At 40.5% G+C, this 22,689-nt stretch overlaps 3 protein-coding genes across 4 annotated transcripts in view; 2 read left to right on the forward strand and 1 right to left on the reverse strand.

The window, feature by feature from the left end:
• Positions 1–22,689, forward strand: part of RecQ4 (RecQ4 helicase) — a 394,445-nt gene that overhangs the window by 146,170 nt on the left and 225,586 nt on the right. The window lies entirely within an intron of this gene.
• On the forward strand, positions 239–2,083 carry Polr3E (RNA polymerase III subunit E). The gene is made up of 4 exons (XM_065230518.1): positions 239–420; positions 511–639; positions 704–1,400; positions 1,460–2,083. The coding sequence occupies exons 1-4, from the start codon at positions 388–390 to the stop codon at positions 1,972–1,974; spliced, it is 1,374 nt and encodes a 457-aa protein (XP_065086590.1). The 5' UTR covers positions 239–387; the 3' UTR covers positions 1,975–2,083.
• On the reverse strand, positions 2,048–21,040 carry asf1 (histone chaperone asf1). 2 transcript variants are annotated; one of them, XM_065230583.1, is made up of 4 exons: positions 20,854–21,040; positions 2,738–2,817; positions 2,518–2,683; positions 2,048–2,459 (listed from the first exon to the last, which is right to left on the reverse strand). In XM_065230583.1, the coding sequence occupies exons 2-4, from the start codon at positions 2,766–2,768 to the stop codon at positions 2,084–2,086; spliced, it is 573 nt and encodes a 190-aa protein (XP_065086655.1). In that variant the 5' UTR covers positions 2,769–2,817; positions 20,854–21,040; the 3' UTR covers positions 2,048–2,083. The 2 variants fall into 2 exon arrangements, with proteins under 2 accessions (XP_065086655.1, XP_065086654.1); XM_065230582.1 differs by lacking the exons at positions 2,048–2,459; positions 2,518–2,683; positions 2,738–2,817 and adding an exon at positions 12,781–13,825.

Consider the following 22,689-nt stretch of genomic DNA (forward strand, 5'->3'; position numbering starts at 1 on the left):
AGTTCAATAGGTAGACTTGGCTTCACTCTTGGCGTGACTCATTATACACCGACTCTAGGTATTAGGACCTAATGCAATGTTCAGCTTGGTTTAGTACGACTTTTTATTGTGTTTATTTTATTTTAATTTTTTCTTCTGAATGTGCATGCGTAGTTTAGATCGGTTTGGAAACTGTCAAAACTTGACAGTTGAAAAATTATAACGTCGCTTCGTCGTCAATCATCAGCATCCCCTCAGCGAACTAAAATAATTTTTGCCTGCGTGCAATCGTCGCTCACGTTTTTTTTATATTTTAAAAATTCAAGTAAATGCCTTCCCATTTTTGCTATTGTTCAGCAGATTCTAGCTAATTACAACCTACGGACGGTCGAGCACCTGGCGAACACAATGGATGAAGAAGATGACCCGGTAATCGAAGAGGTAATTAGAATAGTAAATTTGAGGGTCAACATCGATACTAGAGCAATGTACTTCTTGTTTTCTTTTCCGGCGAATGTGCATTGGTTGTAGATTCCTGTTTATCTGTCGAAAGCCTTGGCAGATAATCTGTACGTATTGCAGTATCCGGTAAAATCATCCGCATCCACGTTCGACGATGGCCAAGTAGTGAACTGCTGCGTGAAACCGATCAACCAACAGGTAAGGAAAGATGTTTCGGAAACATGTGCAACTTGTTTACATCGGTCTTTTGCGTATTTGTTAGGTAAAGGTGGATTACGCTTTGAATACGGCTTCCAAAAATTACGACTCCTTCAAAGGGGAGCAGTTTGCCATTGCTGCCGATGGCAAGGAGAAGGATCGTCAACAAAAGCCCACCTTCCGTAGCGGGACTATGGATAAGCAGTCCTTCCTGAGCTCGAAACCGATCGAAGATGTCAATCGGTACATGGTATGCGTGCTCCAGGACCGGGAGATTCACGCAACTCCGGTCCAGGGAATCGTTTCTATGCGACAGGTATTTTCCTACTTCGATAAGCAGGACAAGCGTACCAAGGCGGAGCAAAAAGCCGAACAGGACGCCGATGCCGACGAGGAGGAACTGAAACAGGTCACGGTCAAGTTTGCGCGGACTGAAAATGAAAAGGTTCGGAAAGCGAGGGAAAAGTCGTTTAACTACATCTCCAAAATGGAATCGGAAGAGCCGTGGTGTGAATCGTTTTGGCACTCCAAGAATTCCACCACGGCCGAGCTGGAAAGGCAAAAATTGTTCTGCAGTACCACTTCCAGGGTCGGGACGGATAGTGCCCTCAACGTGGGCACGTCGGAGTATTTGGATATGTTGATTAGTAAGGAGAAAACTGATAGAAATATTGATTCAATGCTGCCAAGTCGGGTCATCTGTATGCACAAGCTGAAGAAGATGATACTCGTCGATCAGATTAAGGTTATTCTTAAGGACGGTGAGTTTGGAGTTTGTAATGGCTGATGATTATAGCAACTCATACTACTCTCTTTACAGCAAAGGTTCTCACGTTCCAACAGATAATGGAACTCCTTCCCGATCGGACCCTTCCGGCGGATAAAGTTCTTAGGACGCTCCCATTGGCAGGTGTTCTCATCCGAGGCAACTGGGTAGTCCAATCGGAGATCATCTATCCGGAGGGAAGCGTTTCCAGCACCAACGGGGTACCGGCCGAGCAGATGTGCAAAGCACGAGACTATATTCTTTTCCGGTTCACCCAGTGTGACAAGCTGGAACGTCATCAGCTAGCAATCATTACCCAGCTGCCGTCGGAGGAGATCCGCGAGATACTCAGCTCGGTAGCAAAGTTAAACAGTGATCGAACGTGGAGTTTGATGTTGCCACCAAACGAAGATTTCTCCGCCAACGAGCAAGAAATCAGTGATAGACAGAACGCTTTCTGGACCGCCCGGGCCGATAAGTTTAACGAAATGGAGAAATCCACCAAACGGGTGCGGAAAAAGTCCTCCCGGTCCGAAAGCAAGTACGACGTCAAGATGAGCAATGGGTAGAAAAGCGTCCCGAGCAGATCTAGTGCTTGTTATGAACCAATCTACACGCTACGTTACGCAAGACTATTTATAATTACCGAAAACAAAAATATATTTAAGGAATTCTGAATTAGAACTGCTTTCCGAGCATCCGAACGGTCGCCTCCAGAATGTCCCGCTGGATTTGGTTTCGGTTCGCCTGGGTCACATGGAACAAGCGTACATTTTTGATCCTCTTCAACCGTTCCACAATGTTCAGCGTTGCCTTGAGGGGAATTGTTGCCACGAAGAACAGCTCACCGCGAGCGACGCTGTCGGTAATTTGCACCAATCGATCTTCGAAGGCTTTCGATTTTAGCTCCATTTTACCGATTTCGTCCAATATCAGGAGACTTGCAGCGGTGGTGCGGTTGCTCAGCGTCGGTAGGGCCACGGATTCGAACTCGGGAACACAGACAGTGTACTTGCCGACACGATTCCTCGCCGGAGCATTCTTGACAGTATCGCTGCAAGAACGATTATATGCTTTTCAATTAGGTTTACATTTTTTTTAGGGGGGAGTACCTCACACGAGCCAGCGGTGCCTTTGTGCCACCGAAGGTGATAATGTCAAATCCAGAGCGTTCTCCGGTGGCACTGCGCAGTTCTTCCGTGTAGAATCCATCGAACTGAATGACACGTTTTTGTAATTCTGCACCAAGATTGCGGACGATGGTGGTTTTGCCGACGCCTGCAACAGGTTTGGGTAAATTTCACATTTAAGATGGTTACAACGGATGCTTACCCGGCATTCCAGTGATCAGAATTAGGGACATGCTGTTTGGGGTCTCGGTTTTGTCTGAAGATTAAGATGAAATGGAAGTTCTGGAAGTAAGGAAGCAGTTGAATGGTGAAACCATGGTTTGACCTTCATTTTACTGAAAAAAAAAACATGTAATTTAGGCCTATTCCGTGCGGCGTGTGAGGTGAGGTGTTACTTCACCATCACTTCAATGTCACTTCAACTCACACGCCGCGCCGCGCACACGCCTAATCATGTAATATCAACCCTCAGGCCTATCCACAAAAACTAACCAATATTGCTCTAAACATACCCACTGATTTTGCTCCACCTGCTCAATCGATTCTAAATCAGTTTCTGACCATTGTAATTGTAATTGTTGTATATGCTGTGCCAACCGCTAAGTTGGCTTATCTAAGGTCTAAACCCCTAGTCTATACACCTACTGTCCTTCCCGTTGCACTCGTCAGCTCGTGCGATACTCTAGACACACATGGGTGGTCGTATCCGGGTCCTTCCCTGGGTAGGCTCGTGTCCGTCCAGGTTCTGGTACATTAACTTATCTCTATGCATGATAATAATACTTTACAACTCACATTTTGATTATATTGTCTATAATGCTGAAACTATATGAAGGTTAGTGATCAATATTAGGTGTGTGCTGCGATAGAGTAGTAATTGAAGGAAATGAGGTTTCGATGTGGATTATAGCTAATTCTAAATATGTAAATCATGCAAGCACACACCTTTTACAATTCTTATCATACTTACCAGTTCCGTCCAGTATAAATTGGCTATCTCCAACCGGCGTGATCCTTTCTAACTGCTTACTCTTTCCGATGCATGTCTTATTTTCTTTTTTTGCTCATGCTTTCTCGCTATTTTTCCTCCTATTGAACATCTGGCCGTGTCCCCATTTGTTCTCAGGCAGGTAATATTGGTACATGAGAGGAAGAAAGAAATATAACAAGTTAAGTGTGAGTCGTATGCGATGGTTTTTTTTTTTATTGCGTTTATTTATAAGGCCCCCTCACCTATTAGGCATTGCTTGGGCCGATGACCATTGTTAACAATGAGATCCCTTCCCGCTTTTATTTTTCAAATAAAACGTACCTATTATCCCCTATTTGATAAGTTGCATTATTTTCATCTAAACGATCTGTTTACTGACCAGTCTTCTGGGTGCACTGATCAGCACGAACTTTCTTTTTTTTTCGTTCTCCTTGTGTTTCGACAGCCGGCGTTTGTTGGTATTTGCATTGAAATCCTTTGTTGCGTTTGATGAGCTGGTGCTAGAGTTTTCGTCGTTGCTTGAAGTGTGATGATCCTCGGTTTGATTGTCGGTGTATCGCTGTTGTTCTTCTGCTGAGAACCCGGTGAAAGCAGGAGATGATTGACCCGATGTCGTTGGCTGGTTTTGTTCGATATCAATCGACGGGAAATCATCGAGACTGAATACCCCCTCGGTTGGTGGAGCTGCTGGAGCGGTGCTATTGTTCGATGTGGCTACATCCAAACATTTCTGTTTGGGATGTGCTGCTCGGCCACAATGGCGGCACGTTTTTGGTTGCTTGTCATACGTTACCAACGTTGTTTCGTTGTCGACCGTGATGTACGATGGAATGGCGCTTTCGAGTCACATTCGCAAAACTCGAACACCGCTCATGAATCCTGGGAAGTAGTGCTTCCATTTCTCATGTCGACTGGAAATCACTGTCCCGTACTTTGCCATGTGGTTCATATCAGTGGCTTGTGGCCATGCCAGAGGAAGATCATGCACTCGAACGGTCACTGCTTCACAATCCACATATACCGGGATTTTGAACTCACTCTTCGCACAGAGAATCGCGTGTTTATAGTTGTGCGTCTTTTCATAGCGCAAGGCAACTTCATTGTCTATCATCTCAATAAAAACACAATTTCGGACGTTATGAAACTGAATGCATCTAACGTCCGAATATTGAAGCTTAATATTGTTCTCGAAGAATTTTTGCACTTTTCCCGCATTGGGACGAACTGGAAGGACACTGAAGTCAACAACAAGTGTGTTTTTACGAACTACACTCATTTTCGCTACAATATTTCACCAAGTTAAGCAGAGCAGAAAGAGAACACGTCCGATGAATACGAGTAATGGCTGTCGAATGTATGCGTTGGTTAGTCGTAAAGATATTAATAACAAACTAATCTAGAACTGGTCTTAAACATACATTTTCTAAGAATTGTATGAAGAAAAGACGATCCCAAAAGAAAGTTACCTAGCAATACAACTATTACCCTGTGCTAATCTGGGTTAATTCAAAATGGGAATCCACAAACAACATACTCAGAAACTATACCCGATTTCAACAAACTCTACCGAAATCAGAACAGCTACTCGGTAAAATTTTGGTATTTCTATTTAATTAATTACGTTTTGTTGTTTTTGACATCATGGTAGGAAACCATTTGGAAATGCATGAAAATTTTCAGTTTTTATTCATTATCGTCTTTATGGGCAGTTTTAGATGCACAAAAATTGTACGAGTACATTACTTTGGTGAGAAGGTAAACACTCGTTTATTTGTTTCCTGCTGTGAAAGCATGTTTAGTCACAAATTGTGGATTTTCTGATATTCTCCATACTGCAAAAATGATTTTCCTACCACTGAAGGGGCGACATCTCTCGGATCTTCAGTGTAGCTACTACTCAAATCATTAATTAATTGTATTAAGCTACTTTATAGCTTTTTCAATAATTGCAACATGTGAATAATACAAAACAAGTTTAAAATTGTTCTAGAGCCAAATTGGTTTTGAAAGGAAGGTCAATCTACCACCGAACAGCTCAGCCGCTCTGAACCCTTCAAGTGTGAACATTATGCTTTCCCCAACAAACAATTGCCTATTGAAGAAACGACTTCTTGACGATTTTATTCCACTTCATGCTTAATAATACTTGTACTATTTTTAATAATAACTTCTGTTCAGGCTTTGTTCACACAAATCTGGAGAATTTATTCAACCACAACATCGAAATATTTGGTGTTGAATAAGGTATATCGAGAAGCTTTTATTCGACTTACAAAAGTTGTAACAGAGCTTTATTCGATCAAATTTTTGATTATTCAGCGTTTATTAGACCCTCTGTACTTCCTTAAACAGCGATGGTATAAAGGTGTATATAGACGCTTGATTCTCATGTGAAATAATGTTTGATTATTACATCATTAAACATTTATTAAACGATTATTCAACTACGGGATAATTAATCCTAAAATAAGAACGGCACGAGCAGGGTTGTTTTCGTTAATGATTGTTGTGTCATTATTTCTGTCGAATTTAAAACATACATACATACATACACACACATGTCGTTAAATGGGATTCGAACCATGACCTTCCGATCACCAGCCGCTTGTCTTGCCATCTGAGCTATCCTAGAATACATCATATGAGCAGCTAAATAAGCAATAAAAGCTTGAATCTGAAAACCTATCAGCACTTCCAGCCGTAACTCTAGCTAATTCAAGGAGATGTGAGAATGATTAATTCATTCATAGTTGTTTAACATTAGACCAACGTTACCTCTACATCTCTCTAATTTCGATGGAAAGGATGCTATTCTTTTCTATAGATCTATGAATTGGTTGTCGTGAGTGATACGATTTATGATTACGATTTAAATTAATTAGGAGTAGAACATAAATAAAAAAAAGGGTTGAGGCTGGGATTGAACTCGCGATCTTCTACTTGGAAAGCGGAAACGGTAACCACTATGCTACCAATTTCGTTTTGTTGTTAGCCTGAAGAACTGTTGTGGAATAATGAATGAATACGCCGTTTGTAAAGCATTTATAAAGCATGCAATTAAAACATGGACGCATAGTGGTATAAGAGCTATTATGCTGACTGTATTCACCTTTATTCAGCAATATTGTTAAGCAATGCAATGGAATCTAGTAATGGAGCTAGAAAACAATTATTAGACGTATAATAAAGCATGTTATTAAGTCAATTGAAACAGTCGGATTAAAGCGTCAATGTATGTGCAAATTACTCTTATTCAGTATGTTATTGAATCAAACTTCTGGTGTTGAATCAGGAAGACAGTCATCGTTTGTATAGATTTTAATAAGTATATTAATCAAATCAGAGCAATCAGCGAAATAAAGGCGCATCTATCGATCTCAATGAGGTTTTCTGAGCACATAATTTGACAACCCGTTTTATTCAGCATTGTACACTGTTATAAAGCATTTATTCAATCTATATGCTTATTTGCTACTCTGAATTGTTTTTGGGCAGTGATGTGGAATAATGAATCTAATACGTCGTTTATAAAGCATTTACAAAGCATTCAACTAAAACATGGACGCATAGGGGTATAAGAGCTATTTTGCTGACTGTATTCACCTTTATACAGCAATATTGTAAAGCAATGCAATGAAATCTAATAATGGAGCTAGAAAACATTTATAAGACGTCTAATAAAGCATTTTATTAAAGCAATTGAAAACAGTCGAATTAAAGCGACAATGTATGTGAAAATTACACTTACTCAGTTTGTTATTAGATCAAACTTCTGGTTCTGAATCAGGAAGACAATCATATCAGAGCAAAGGCGGAATAAAGACGCATCTATCGATCTCAATGAGCTTTTTTCAGCACATAATTCGACATCTTGTTTTATTCAGCATTTTACACTGTTATACAGCATTTATTCAATGTGTATGCTTTATGTGACTGTGAATTGTTTGTTGGGTCCCTAAGCGGTCCCTCCGCGTTCTGCCTCTTGTAATCCAAAAACCTAAAACTGATTCAAGGATTATAATATAGAGTGTATAAAATAAAATATCCATCTGCACAGTATTGTCCATTTAGAAATCATTAGACCCTAACCCACGTACTTGGCCAGCCTTCAGCATCAACCGGTGGGCAGTGCACTCTACACTCCAAGTTCCCTTTGTTTCAAAATCATCTCAAATTTCATACTTTACCCATTAAGTGTTGATTAATCACAATACAAATTGTGACCGAGCGCGGACTTGAAGTTATTAGACTATTAAATAATCTAGATCCCTTTTAGGATCATTTAGGTTCAATCTGCGGGCCGTCCATAAACCACGTAGACCAAGTTTTAAACATTGCAGATCCTACCTTTCCCTTCGTATACTCAAATTTTAAAGCGTTTCGTTTCAATACTCCTCCCATAGGGCCTTTTCCATGACAAGTTGCGAAAAAATGCCACACGGCAGCAATGCCAAAAATTTTTTGCATGTTGCATCAGTACCTAAGAGACCAAGCTGTATCTCATAGGTATATCACTCGTTCGTAGGCAATGACTTTTACATAAGCTCCAGCCCAATAGGCTTCGCGGTGTTAGTGACATTTGGAAATGTTTGGTGGTGTTTGTATTTATTCGCAATATTCATCTATTTACCTGAAACAGTTGTTTGAAGTGACGTCATTGCTTACGAACAGGTGATATACCTATGAGTTACAGCTTAGACTCGTAGGTATATCACTCACTCTTAGGTACGATATAATGCTTCACATAAAACAACGAATGTTATGAAAGAAATGATCAGTTAGAAATCAAAGTTTCCTACTAGAACAGTTGAATTGAAGAATATCTAAAAATGAAACGTAAGTGTTCAATGTGTGATGTTTGGATGTTGAGTTCATGTGCCAGAAAAATCACCAATAAATTGTACGATTATGCAGTGGAAAAAAAGATTAAAATAGATGAGAGTAGCTCCTTCATTTGTCAACGATGCTACCACAAACTGAACCCAATGATGCCGTGACCGAAGAAGCCGTTGCAGGACCATCCAGAATCGCTGCTGCAGGTACGTTATTTAAAAATTCATGTGATTCTTCTTTAAATTTCAATTCTTTTCTTCTAACTACTAACAAACTCTTCTTTTTTGCAATCATTTTTCAGAGTCCATCGAAGCAACCAGCATTGAATCAATTTCCGTTGCGGGACCGTCCAGAATGGTTCCTTTTCCCTGCCAAGGTAAATAATAAAAAATAAATCATTTGTATGTTTTTTTTTCTAATAATCAATCATTTTTTATATTTATTTTCAGAATAAGTGGAAACAACCAGTTCTGAATCGATCGTTACCACCTACAACGCACCTTTGTCGGACGGAAATGAATTCCTTATACAACTTAAGGATAAATATAAAGAAACAAGAGACAGCAATGAGCGATACAGGATTTTAACCACACTTCCCAAAAGTTGGTCTACATATAGAATTATGAAGGAGTTCAATGTTTCCCAACATATGGCCAACCAAGCAAAAGCACTGCAGCAAGAGAAAGGAATAATGTCGGTGCCTGTAAAGAGGTTAAGCAGAGCTTCATTAGGAGAACCAACGATAATGCTTGTTCGTGATTTTTACAATAGTGACGATATAAGTCGTGTTTGTCCGGGGAAAAGAGATTATTTAATATCTAAAAATGATGAAGGCGAAATCTACGTACAAAGAAGATTAGTTTTGTGTAACTTGCAGGAGGCGTACTCCATCTTTAAAAATACATATCCTGATATTAAAATAGGATTTTCCATGTTCGCCAGTAACCGTCCGAAACACTGCATTTTGGCAGGGACAAGTGGCACGCATACCGTATGCGTTTGTATATATCATCAGAACGTTAAACTTATTTTTAAAACACTACAAAGCAGACAATCACTCCCAGATGGTGTTGATTCCTATCACGATTTGTTTAAAAAAATAATTTGTCAAAATCCAAGTGAACAATGCTGGCTGCAGTGTTGCAAAAATTGTTCAGGAACGCAAATTTTGGCCACAGAACTAATGACTATTCTTAGTAACGGACATGTTGAATCAATACAATTCAAACAATGGCGTCAAGTAGACAGATGCATTATGGACTTAGTTGAAATGGACACACAGGAATTTATTGATACTTTTTTAGAAAAATTATTCAATTTATTGCCGCATAACTTTATAGCTGAGCAACAGGCAAATTACATGAAACATGTCAAAAGCAATTTGAAAGCTACAGAATGCATCATAATCTGTGATTTTTCGGAGAATTATTCTTTCGTTGTGCAGGATGCAGTTCAATTGTGTAGTGTACTATTCACCCTTGTGATATTTATTTTAAAGACGAAGAATCTAACGATTTGAAATTAACTAGTTTTATTGCAATTGCTGATTTCACTAAACATAATCATGTCGCAGTTCGTTTATTTCTTACGCATTGTCTAGCGTTCATAAAATGTAAATTGCCAAGCTTACAACAGATTTACCACAGACAAACAGACATAACACATTGAATATTTCTCATTGTAAAACATCGTCGCTAAAACATTACCGCCATCTGTTGAGTACACTGTGGTGGGTAGTACACTGAACAGATGGCGGTAGTGTGTAAACGTCAAACGTAAGGGAATTTACTATGCGCGCCACAGGTGGCAGTACTACCAACTGAGATACTTTCAAATTGACCATAAAATGCTTGTTCGATGAACAACTTATGAGTGTTATGTCTGTTTGTCTGTGGATTTACTTTTTCTCAGATGGATCAGGAAGCCAATATAAAAATAAGATGACCGCTTTTAATTTATGCAACATGCAAAAAGATTTTGGCATTGCTGTCGAGTGGAATTTTTTCGCAACTTGTCATGGAAAGGGCCCTTGTGATGCTTTGGGAGGAGTATTAAAACGAAACGCTGCGAAATCGAGTTTGCAAGGCCACCATATAACAACGGCCCAAGAACTTTACTCATGGGCTATTTCTAAGCCAGATTCAAAAATACACTATCAGTTTTTTTTTCGGAATCCGATTACAATAAAATGGAAAGAAAATTGAAAAAAACCGTTATATACATGTGAACCAAATTTCGGGGACACAGTCATTCCATAGTTTTAAGCCTCAAAACGAAAAGTATAATATTGTCAAACGGTATTCATTTTCAACGGAAGAAAAATGTGTGAAATTGTAATTAAAGAAAATAAATGCTTCATGTTTTACTTATTTTTCTTCGACCTCGTCATTATTTGTAGCATTTAAGTACTTCTCCCAGAATTTTGATACCAAAATTAATAATGTCAAACTGGGGCCTGTTTTAAAGCCACGTAGACTTCAATGGGGGAGGGGAGTCCAGCCACAGTATACGCTCGGTAAAAATATTTTAAAATTTTAGTAAATTATACGAGGGGGGAGGTAGGATCTGCAATGTTTAAAAATTGGTCTACGTGGTTTATGGACAGCCTCCAGGCTGAACTGAATGTTGCACCCAGCTTGTAAGTTACTCATAGATTTCATTAGTCACAGCTGCTGTGATCTTTCATAAGTTATAAATTTTTGAAAAAAGACATTTTTGAAAAAAAATGATTTTTTGGACCACCCTAACACGGAAATGGTCACCCTAATGGCGCAATAAAAAAATACGAGTCTAATATTTTTTGATAAGGAAGAACTTTACCAATTTTCATGAAATTCTGAGACCCACTATAACTTTTTTCTATGGAATTGCTGTATAAAAATCCAATTTTGGTCAAGTTCACCGAAAATAAATAAAACTACTTTATGAATGAGCGTTTGTTTAGGGATCATTTTAGTGTTAGAGTTATGTTAGTTTTTTATTAGTTAGATCCGTAATCAGCCCTGCCGGCTCCTCCGACATTAGTTGCAGGCAGTGGTTGTTAGATCATGCGACACTGTAACTACTACTAAGTTAGATGTATGATTCGTCAAGTTTATACAACTCAATGTTTCAATTGGGGTAAACTATTTATCTTATAATTCCAAAAGCAAACTTAAAATTACAATTATATGCAAATGCAAAATAAAACTTGACAAATCATCGCTAATCCCCTTATTCTTGGGCATGACCTGTCGATGTGAATCTGATTTTAATCACTATGAACCTGTCATTTCTAGGCTTCCTGAACTATTTAATAAATGGAAACCATAACATGGGTTACGCTCCCCCTAAGCGGGCCCTCCGCATCCTATCTCTGTCTTATCTCAAATACCAAATGCCAATGGTTTGAAAGTATCAATATATAAATTGTAAATGACAAATCCATACCCCACTCACTTGACCAGGCTTCAGAATCGTCCAGTGGGCAGTGCGCTCTACACTCCAAGTTCCCTTTCTTTCAAATTCACCCTAAATTTGATATTTTACACCGTTGAGTGTTGATTAATCACAATAAAATACTGTGACAGAGCACGGATTGGAGGTTACTAGAGTATTAAATAATCTAGGTCCTATTTAGGATTATACCTGAAAAATCCAAATCTGGCCAACGCCCACCATTCTAATTCAGATTCTGACCATTCTCCCAAAATTCGAGCTCATTTAGTTGTGATCTTATACTACACTGGCCCTTTGAAATTTAAGGTAAGGTGAGGCAAGATGGGCGGGTTAGTCCATTTATTAATTTGTTTGGTCTTTAAATATCAACAGAATCAATGCAATGGTTTGCTCTCGGTATTTTCTCGTTATCTTTTGTGACAACAATAAAGAGTGCAAGTGTACATTTTGGAGCGACTGAACTCAATATTAAGTAAAAAGAACTCAAATTTTGGGTAGTATTTTTTCTCCGTGTACGAATTGAACCGTATTTTTCATACAAATTTTGTGTGTGTGCGAAAATACGGGTTCGTACGTTAACGAGAATATGGATGATAAATGGACTTTGAAACGAACGATATTCGGATAAACGGAATTATCTTGGAATCATTATGAATGCTGTCATCCCAATAATTTATCAATCGATGGAAAATTTTATATTTTATTACTCTAACTTCATCTTCACTCCTCGTAATTATTATTTACAGATAAGCTTCCCTTATGATGCACGTACGCTTGAGTGTTTATTATAATTTATTACTGAATAAAAATCATGTTTAATAGCATTGAGCGGTGCTGGTGGTGTACTTGTAAGCGTGATTGCCTCTCACACCAGCAGGCCTGGGTTCAATCCCAGTCGGCGCCGCCGGAATGTTCTGAGGCATAACATCTCTGATCACGCCTTCCTTCGGAAGGGAAGTAATGCCGGTTCATAAGCTGATGGATCGATAGGTAGGGTCCGGGTGTGGGAGCTGCCTCCCTAGCGTCGGTAGCTTTGGTGCTCAGCACGGAAAACAAGATCGACGAAAAACAAATCAAGGACAAAAAAAGCTAAGACCATTCCGGTTTTTTACTTTTATTAATCATAAGAAAGTGAACCAGTGAGATTGAGTGAAACCCATGACCATCATATGTACAGGACGGTTGGGTCAAGTAAAATACAAAGCAGCCTACAATTTTCAAATGAAACACATAGAAGGCAAAAAAAGGAAATTAAGGCTGCCCGCCCGGACGGTCGTTGAAGCTGACCTCAACATTCCATCGCCAGTGAATTTGAATTTTCGTTAAACTCCCGCGGGAGCGTTTGACTACTGTCGCCTTGCGTCACCTCGGACATCATCTCGGCAACGGTGCTGGCAGTGCTGGTAGCAGCATCCATTTGAGCTTCCTCGATCCCATTTTCCATATTCAATCCGGCTTCTTCTTCCATTCCGCTGGTCGTTCCACTTCCATTGGCCGGCGTATCGTCCCAGTTGATTTTGAACCTTGTCACGCGGGGTTTTGAGGCGAGGATATTTCGAGTCATCTGATGGAACAACGGTTTCGCTGGTGGGTTCTCTCGAAGCTCTTGTTCGGAATATTCGTTATTGATGAAGTAGCCTACTCGCACGAATTCCTGCCCTCGGTAGGAGCAGGTCAATAGGACGACCGTCACGCCAACCGCATCTTGTTCGGGAATTCGGGCGACATTTGGCGGGTCTGCTTGAAATACGAAAATGTGACGCCCTTCGGGGACGGGGCCAACGTAGATGGTGTCCAGAACCTGATCGAATTCCTCCGACTCAGCCGATCCCACGTAGATCATTTTCCACTCGAGGTCCTCTTTTAGCTCTTCTATACACTCGAAGGTGAGCTCAAACTGGAACGGGTTCAGGAAGCTGCTCGGATTGTCCAGCACCACGACGTTGGTTATGTGCACCTTGGCCATTTTTCAGTTCCGGGGATTGGGCTGTGTGTAGTAGGTAGACGATGGTGGCCGGCGGTTGTTGTCTACATATAGAACAAAGAGGCAATGAGTCATAAATGGAACGCGGTGTTTTTTCCTATACGGTATGTCATGGTATTTTATGTACTAGTTGTTTTCGTTTGAATCATATTTTTTATACAAAAAAAAAGTTTTTTGTATGGAAAATACGAAAATACGATTCGAACAACGATTCGAAGAATATGGGTGAATAGGGTTTTGAATCTAATTTCCGTCCTACTACCCACACTTAACCTCTCTTTTTAACGGATATGAACTGCCTTCCTTTGACTTCCAAATTTATTTACCTTTCTATACGTACCGTTGGATTTGATAACAAGTCACAAATTATTGAGATATTGTAAGAAATCTAACACTGCTTCTTGATTGCAAATTCGTTCTACGAGTTTCAATTCCGTCCTAACTAAAGAGCCTGAATTTATAAAGAGGCGATATCTTATCCATTTGACAGGTGTTCTGCTCGATTGGAATGACTTTCCTATGACTTTGACAGACAATCGATTGTTCCAATTTTGACATGTCACACATACAAATTCATCCTCTTTAGTCCTAACCTGAGTACTGCGAACCTGGGTATTGCGAACTCTGTCGATTTAACTTTTCAAGTGAGCAAGAAAACATCTTGAAAATCTTTCGAAGCTTCACGAAATCGTATATACATGCTGTCAAATGAACTCTTGGCTCCTCCTTCTCTGCTCCACAAATAACGTATACATGGTGTTGGGAGTGCACCTGCCCACAAAGCTCACATGACTCTTATAAAGTTTGATTAAATTCTTGTTGCTGCAATTCGTAACCCAGTTTTGGCATTATTATTAATATCCAATAAAAACACTTATTCGAGCATCACGTTTGATGATTTACATTATCCGCCTACTAAGGTTGATGTTTCGACAGTTTCATAATTATAATTATTAATTTGTTTTCAGTATGTGGCAATACCTTTACTTATGGTTCAAACAGTAACTATCCACATGACTTCTGAGCTCTTTTGAATGTTTGGCTCCCGTTTGACAGTTCGACTCGGCTCCCAGATGACAAGCATTTTGAGTTAGTTCGCAGTACTCAGCTGCGAACTAACTCAAAATGCTTGTCATCTGGGAGCCCTGTCAAACTGTCAAACGGGAGCCAATCAAATTCCAAAGAGCTCACACTTTAAAAAAAATATCACGTACCTGATCTGTATTTAGAAAATTTCAAATGTTACGTGGCGTTAGTAACTTTGACCTGCATTACACGTCATGTCCACTAAAAATGTTGGTGAAATTGACCGTATATTCACGTAAACAGATTTAGTGTATTTGTGTTTGTGTGTTTGGAACTTCGATATTTCCGTGAAACTAGATTTACGTGATTTTTAGGTACGCAAAAAATCAATATGGCGTCACCGAGCGTGGTGAAAGAACTCCTTAAAGATTCAAAATTCATCAGCACTTGCTGCAAATGTTGGACGGTAATTAGATTCCTTTACATTAATTTATTTATGATTATATGTAGCCTTTTTCTAGTTTTATAATTTCATGCGTTGACATCAGCTCTTTGAGTCTGCAAACAGGTATATTTTGTTTGGTTTCTACCTTAATAATAATCAAATAGTCAATATTTTACAATTTTATGAGTGGATATAAGTATTAATTTAAACATGTGAAATTTATATCTTCCCGATAAAATTGCATTATATTGACTGCTTCTATATATACTTCCCATTATTCTCATTAAAAATTCACGTACAAATTATATGAAAAGCATTTTAAACAAAACGGAATGTCACGTAAAATTTACCGGATGTCCAGTAGTTTTCACCCCGATTTCACGTAAACAGTACGTGGAAATTATGTCTTATTTACCTGACTAATCAGGTAGATAATTGAAGCTGAATTTTGATCGGCTACATGCAATTCCGGTAAAAGTTACGTGTAAAATAGGGTGGACGAAAACCACCTATGTTCTCACGTCAATCGGACGTGAAGATTTTTCAGAGTGCAGAAGTCAAGTGGATAGTTACTGTTTGAACCATAAGTAAAGGTATTGCCACCTACTGAAAACAAATTAAAGCGCATTCTTTTATAATAAAAGTTGATCAACTTTCAAAAATACTAAGGAGTGTTCAACTCTGCACATCTCAATTTGTGTCGAGTTCTTTATCTGAGCCAAAAGCTGGGTCTTGCATTGTGCCGAATGCGCCGAAGTATGGCAATCAAGGTATCAGTCTCAGTATCCCATGAGTTTGGCGTCTCTGTAGTTATGACTTTTGAGATTTATTTGTAATGGCACAATTGAGTGAATAGGTCTGCTTGGTGTGATTTATGAATTGAAAACTAAATTTATTGTAGCTAATTCATCGGTTACGGTTACCAATCCCTATTGTTCGTCGTCTAGCTTCAAGTTTAGGGACCGGCACCGCCTTTGTTAGAAGATGACTTCCAACGTGATCCAACTTGATAATCTTCTCTTCCAGTTTCTCACGAAAAAACGACTTCTCTTTCAGCAAGGTGAATCGCACTTCGGTTGTCGCAAAAGATGGTTATCGTTGCGTCTTGCCCTGATAGTTCCTGCCGTAGTCCTCTCCACCAGATGACTTCTTGTGCTGCCACTGATACCGCCATGTATTCAGACTCCGTCGTTGATAAGGCCACGGTTGATTGCTTACGACAGTTCCACGAAATCGGTCCACCTGACTGCATGAAGACGTACCCGGTGATAGAGCGTCGCGTCTCGATGTCGTTTCCCCAATCTGCGTCGCTGAATCCAACCAAACCGCTATCTGCTTGCTTGCGGTAGGTAAGCTTCATATCCTTCGTCCCTTTCAGATACCGCAAAATACGTTTTGCTGCTATCCAGTGTGGCTTACCGGGGTCGCTGCAGAAATGACTGACTGCGTAAACAGCGAAGCTGATGTCCGGTCGGGTACATTGCGCTAGGAACTGGAGACCTCCCTCCAGCTCCCGGAATGGAACTTTCTGCATCTACTTCCGTTCTTCTTCAGTTCTAGGGCTCACCTGCTTCGATAGTTTTTGATTGTGATCTGCCGGGGTTGCTACTGTATCACAGTCACTCATTCCGAATCGTTCCAGCAGCTGTTGAATGTACTGCTCCTGGTCCAAACACACAGTTCCGTCTCCTCACTCGACTCGGATTCAAGGACTTTGTTGGCCAATCCGAGATCCTTCATCATAAGCTTCGTTGTGAGCTGCTTCTTCAAAGCATTCGCCCACAACTGGTTGTTGGAAAACACCAGTAGGTTGTCACGTGCCAAACTTCGACCGCGTTAGTCCAAAACGCTTGAGTTCACCATCCAGCTTCTGGTTCCATACTCTACTGGCTTGTTTCAGTCCGTACAGCGCTTTCTTCAACTTGCAAACCTTCTTCGGACTTCCGTTGGTGATAAATCCTTCCGGCTGCTATGGCTTCCTTTTTCAGCTCACCTTGCAGAAATGCTCTGACTTCATCCATCTGATGTATCTTGAGATCCATTCTGGCAGCTAACGACATCAAGTACCAGATGGTAGCATACCGGACCACGGTTGAGTAAGTCTCCTCGTAATCGATGCCCTTGACTTGAGGATAACCCTTGATTACCAAGTGGGCTTTGTATCGCTCCCAGGTTTGATTTTATAGCAACCCTCGATACTCTTTAACCATTGCGTCCTTCCAACGGTTGCTGTAATCGCTCGTTATCGCTTCTTGGAACGTCTATGGCTCGACATTCAAATTGTCTGGGACCTCGGGTAACTGGGAAATCTGGGAAGTTAGGAAGAATACCGAAACCCAAATGAAAATCTTAATACTAGCCTGGAGTTACGCGCTCCCTCGCACTGCGCCTTACCAACTGTTGTGGGTTCTCTGTTGTGGAGGGAGCGCAGCAGGTTGTTGATCCGCATCAATCAAAGTATCATCGTTGTCGCCATTCTCGGATTTGTTGCTGTCACTGAGCTCGTCCTCATCCGTTAGTGATTCGTGATCACCTTCGTCAACGCCCTGTTCCTCCGCATCCTCTTGTTCGTTCCGCACAACTATTTCGATAGGAGTTGCCTGTGCGACAGGATCAGCTTCTCTCAGCATTATTCGGTCTTCGCTCAAAAATATAACGTCACGGCTAACTACTACGTTCTGCGCTTTAAAACTGTACGCCCTGTACGCTTTCGAGTTCTCGCTGTAGCCCATGAATATACACCGCTCTGACTTCGCATCCCACTTCCGGCGCTTCTCTTTGGGAACGTGCACCATTACCTCGCTTCCAAACACACGAAGGTGCGATAAATCGGGACGATTTCCAGTGAACTTTTCTTAGGGAGTAACGTGCGGTTCATCCGCTCTGCTAGCCCGTTCTGCTCCAGATTGTACGGAACCGTGGTTTCGTGGTGAATGCCAGCTCGCCGAAGGTAATGGCGCATATCTCGATTGACGTACTCATTGCCATTGCCCGTTCTGATCCGCTTGATTTGCTCACCCGTCTGGTTCTCGGCATACGACTTGAAATCTTCGAACGCTTCTAACACATCTGCTTTTGATTTCAGGAAATAGACGAACGCCTTCCTGCTAGCATCGTCGATAAACGTTAGGAAATAACGACGTCCTCCTATCAACGTTGTCTCCATCGGCCCACAGAGATCGGAATGAAACAGCTCTAGCAAACGTTCAGTCCTGTGACCCTTCGCCTTAAACGGTTGTCGTTGGTGCTTGCCTTGGATACACGACACACATTGAAAGGAATTTGTATCCTCAAACTCCATTCCAGTTACCATGCTTCTGAGTCTCCTCATGCAGCCAACCGATAGGTGCCCCATTCGCTGATGCCATAGTTGGAAGCTGTTCTGCCCTCGAGCCAAGTGAACTGATGAACTTTTAGCCAACGCCAACTTGTTGAGTCCATCCGAATGCTGTCGGATCGCTACAACTTCGTTCGTAGTGCTGATAACTTTACAAGAGTCTTTTTTGAACATGACTTGATACCCGTTCTGGCACATCTTGCTCACGGATAACAAATTTAACGCCAAATCTGGAACGCACAGAACATTACTAATGGTGATTTTACAAGACGTACCTCTAATGTCTGCTTCCAAATTGACGGCACCCTTGGCAACAACGCTTCCGTAGACCCTTCATCAGCCGACTCGCCAACCAAGTATCGTCGACTTCGAAACCGACCTCCGATAACTGGTGACTTGTCGTAAAAAGTTCGTTCACGTACTCCTGCCTCGTTTGGCATATGATGTCCTCATCGCGTTCAGCGCCAACCAGCCGGATTCCCGTAAGCCTTCTCAGCAGTTCAATTTTCCTGGTGGAACCACTGTGCTCGTACGTATTCCGCAGCCGATAAATCTTGGGATCGATCCTCAAGCATATCGTGGCCAAAGCTTGCTCGGAAACATCTTCACTAACCTCCAGATAGCCCTCCTGCTGTCCATCACTGCGCACCACGTTCGTTCTTTGATCAGGATCATCTTGGTCGCGAAGGACCAGGAGCTGTAGTTCACCGGGAACAAAACCGATTCGTCCGTTAGCAGGGGCTCTTCCGTTTTCTCGTCCACCCGTCCGCCTTCGTTCGAACCTCCGCCATCCATTTTCTTCAAAAAATTTTTGCTTCGAAAAAATTGGAAAAAAAATTCTTCTTTACCAAACAGAGCCGTTTCTATAGCAACTGTCTGGGCCCATAACCTAATGGGACAATTGAGTGAATAGGTCTGCTTGGTGTGATTGATGAATTGAAAACTAAATGTATTCGTTACTGCATATTATCATTCACGCCTTCCTTCGGAAGGGAAGTAAAGCCGTTGGTCCCCGGTTCATGAGTTGATGGGTCGATAGGTAGGGTCCAAGTGTGGGAGCTGACTCCCTGGCGTCGGTAGCATTGGTGCTCAGCACGGACAACAAACCCAAGGAAAAAAAATACATATTATCATGGCATGCTACAGCTTGTAGCTAATTCATCGGTTACTTCTCCATCAATTTTTTTTACAGTTCAAGTTCTCGCAGATGAAAAACGGAAAAAATTGAGATCATAAATTTCAAAATAAATTCAAATATTAAACGAACTCGTTGCTATTCATCCGCTTCAAGGAAATTGCACTCGAATTTCAGCCCCTCTGTTAGAAGAAGTGTGACTGATGATAGAAGCTCGAGCAGGAGAAGAAGGTTATTAACTGTGCGTTGTACTGGCAGACGTTTGCTGAAACCAAGTACCCAACCGGTACGTGGAAGATTCGCTGTATTATCACCATGTTACTGGGCAATGCTATATAAACGAATTCACTATTAGTTTGCTGGATTCAAATTAAAAAGAATAATTCAGATTAAAAACGGTCAGATTACCAGGGGTCCACAGTATAAGTACATCGGTAAAATAAATACAAATCAGTGCCAACATTTCAAAGGGGCGTAATTGCATTTGTAAACAATGGCTTTAGCCGTCGATTTCCCGCGAATAAAAGCTCACTCATGAAAAATAATGACACCAGCAGGTAGAGGAATGTTTCCTCTACCAGCTCGCATTGTAATTTTGGAGAGGTAAGATTTCATTCGCGAGAAATTGACGGCTAAAGTCATTGTTTACAAAAGCAATTACGCCCCTTTGAAATGTTGGCACTGAAATGTTCAGCAATATTATCATACGAATTACCTAACACTTGTATAATAGTTCTTTGCCAGATGTAAATTGAACCAATTAAATTTTACAGATCAAAACGGCAAAAAAAAAAATTACCGAACAACGGCCAGATAAAAACTAGAATTTTGTGTGTAGGTTTTATGCAAGGAGCATGTTTCGGTGACGCATTTGACCCCGACTTCCCTACCGCTGGTACGAGCTAAACCTTTATTTAGGAAACTGTGCATCCCTCAACGAAACAATTTTTAACACGTTCCATTATGACATTATTCGTTGCAACCAAGTATTCGGAGGCGAACCAGCCTAAGGCTGAAAGCCTCCTAAATAAAGCTAAATTAATTAATTAATCGTTGCAACCAACCTAGTTAAATGTACTATTTGCACAATTCTAACAAACAATATGAGAAAAAGCAGAATCCAACTAACCTTCCTATCAGCAGCAATCTTTTCGCCTTGATTTTTCCGAATATGGCTGTTCTATCCGGAAATCACCACCGGAACACGGTGTAGAGTCTTTCGATGTATCGAAATATTATAAAATTACGCGGAAACAGTCCGTTTTTACCTAGATTTTTTTCAAATTAATTATCAACGCGCAAGAAGACAAGCGTATTTTATCACATAAACCCGAAATCGCAGCTGTCAAACAAAACAACAGCAGCTCTTTTCCCGCCCGGTCAGCTAGGATTGGGCGATCTTGGATCGATCTTTTGAAGATTGGGCCGTATGAATAAAAAGAGTTTACTTTACTTTCCAGGCCAGTGACAAGGCATTAGGTTTTGCACCGTTGGGGTTAACCTCAATCTGATGACAGTTCAGTGGTACTGTTTACGTGGACTTAGTCGATTTTTTCTTGTGTAGATTTTCTGGAAAAAATTTCAGATTGAAGTGAGATGTAATCCACACTTTTGCAATGTCCACGAGCCACATCCTTTCACCACGTATTTCCTCGACAATTTTCAAGTTAAAATTCGGAAATTTAAAAACATATTTTTTTTCGAAAAAACGACTACGTGTCTGTAAACAGTACCACTGAACTGTCGAAAAGGTTCAGCCGATTAACACTGAGTTCATTCGTGACGTCACACTACAGAACCTAATATTGACCCTAGACGAGTAAGAGAGGTGACACAGTCGGAAGAAGTGTTAGTTTGTTTACTAAAATGAACCGCCCATTTTGTTATGGCAAGTTTTGCTATAAGAAATGCTTCTCGTGTTTATTAGCGAAATTCACATCAAAGATTGATTAATTGCGTAGGAAATCAGTTTGGCACGACATTTGTGACCAGCATACACCTTCCGGTCGTATGAAACAGGTCAAAAACTGTCCAAATCCGCAGATAAATTTTTTGTTTTGAATTTCTGTATGGCAAAATAGTGAACTTTTCGTGAACATTAACGGCAAAGAACTCACCAACACTGGGAGACCGTGAGTTCCTGCCCACCTGTCATTTCCCATCTCGATATTAACCAATGCACGGAATGAACTGCAGTAACAAATTTGACGTTTAAGCGGTGCCGTGTTTACTTAAAATGAACACATAAATAATGTTCTACGTATTTAATGACCAGCCCCTTACCATCACGACAAAATATAATTTTATAAAGGAAATAATTTCTTGGGGTACTAACGTAAACAAGAGTATGAAAATAAAAATCATAAGATCGATCCACCAAAGATCGATTATTTGGTACCGATTTATTCAGGCCCGTGATGTTGTCTACTGTCAAACGTATAGGATTGATATAGGGTTGCCAGGCCCCTGGGATCGATTCTAGAGCCAAATATAAAATCGATCCCCTAATAAAAAATAACCATAAACGAACGATAACCCAAATCATTGAACTATTCCACAAATGGTTTGGATGATACCCAGAACACGTCGTTAAGCAAATTAACCATACAATTCGACAGTGAGCATGCATAAGGGCGTATACGTGATGATCGATTCTCTTCATCGTTTTTCTCTTTGCATTGCTACAGCTAAGCGAAACAATTTTATAGAATTTGTTCAATGTAGAGTTGTAATAGGTTGTATTGGCTTTCAAAAGCAACAACAAACGCACTGACAAACGTTAAATCTAGCGAGTTATTAAGAAAAGAGAAAATCGATGAAGAGAATCGATCATCGCGTATACGCCCTTATGAATGCTCACTGTCGAATTTTTATTAGGGTCCGCCAAGATCGATCTCTCTCTCAAGATCGCTCAATCCTGTGTAAGCTGTGCACAGAAAAACAAAACTACCCACCGCTTGGGTTT

Source organism: Ochlerotatus camptorhynchus, unplaced genomic scaffold (assembly GCF_037179485.1).
Source record: "Ochlerotatus camptorhynchus isolate MF236.1 unplaced genomic scaffold, CSIRO-AGI_Acam_v1.1 ptg000330l, whole genome shotgun sequence".
Lineage (NCBI taxonomy): Eukaryota > Metazoa > Arthropoda > Insecta > Diptera > Culicidae > Ochlerotatus > Ochlerotatus camptorhynchus.

Coding starts and splice junctions, on each gene's coding strand:
- Polr3E (XM_065230518.1), top strand. CDS start 388: ATGGATGAAGAAGATGACCCGGTAATCGAAGAG. Junction 421..510: donor ATGACCCGGTAATCGAAGAG/GTAATTAGAATA, acceptor CATTGGTTGTAG/ATTCCTGTTTATCTGTCGAA. Junction 1,401..1,459: donor TAAGGTTATTCTTAAGGACG/GTGAGTTTGGAG, acceptor CTCTCTTTACAG/CAAAGGTTCTCACGTTCCAA.
- asf1 (XM_065230582.1), bottom strand. CDS start 13,763: ATGGCCAAGGTGCACATAACCAACGTCGTGGTGCTGGACAATCCGAGC.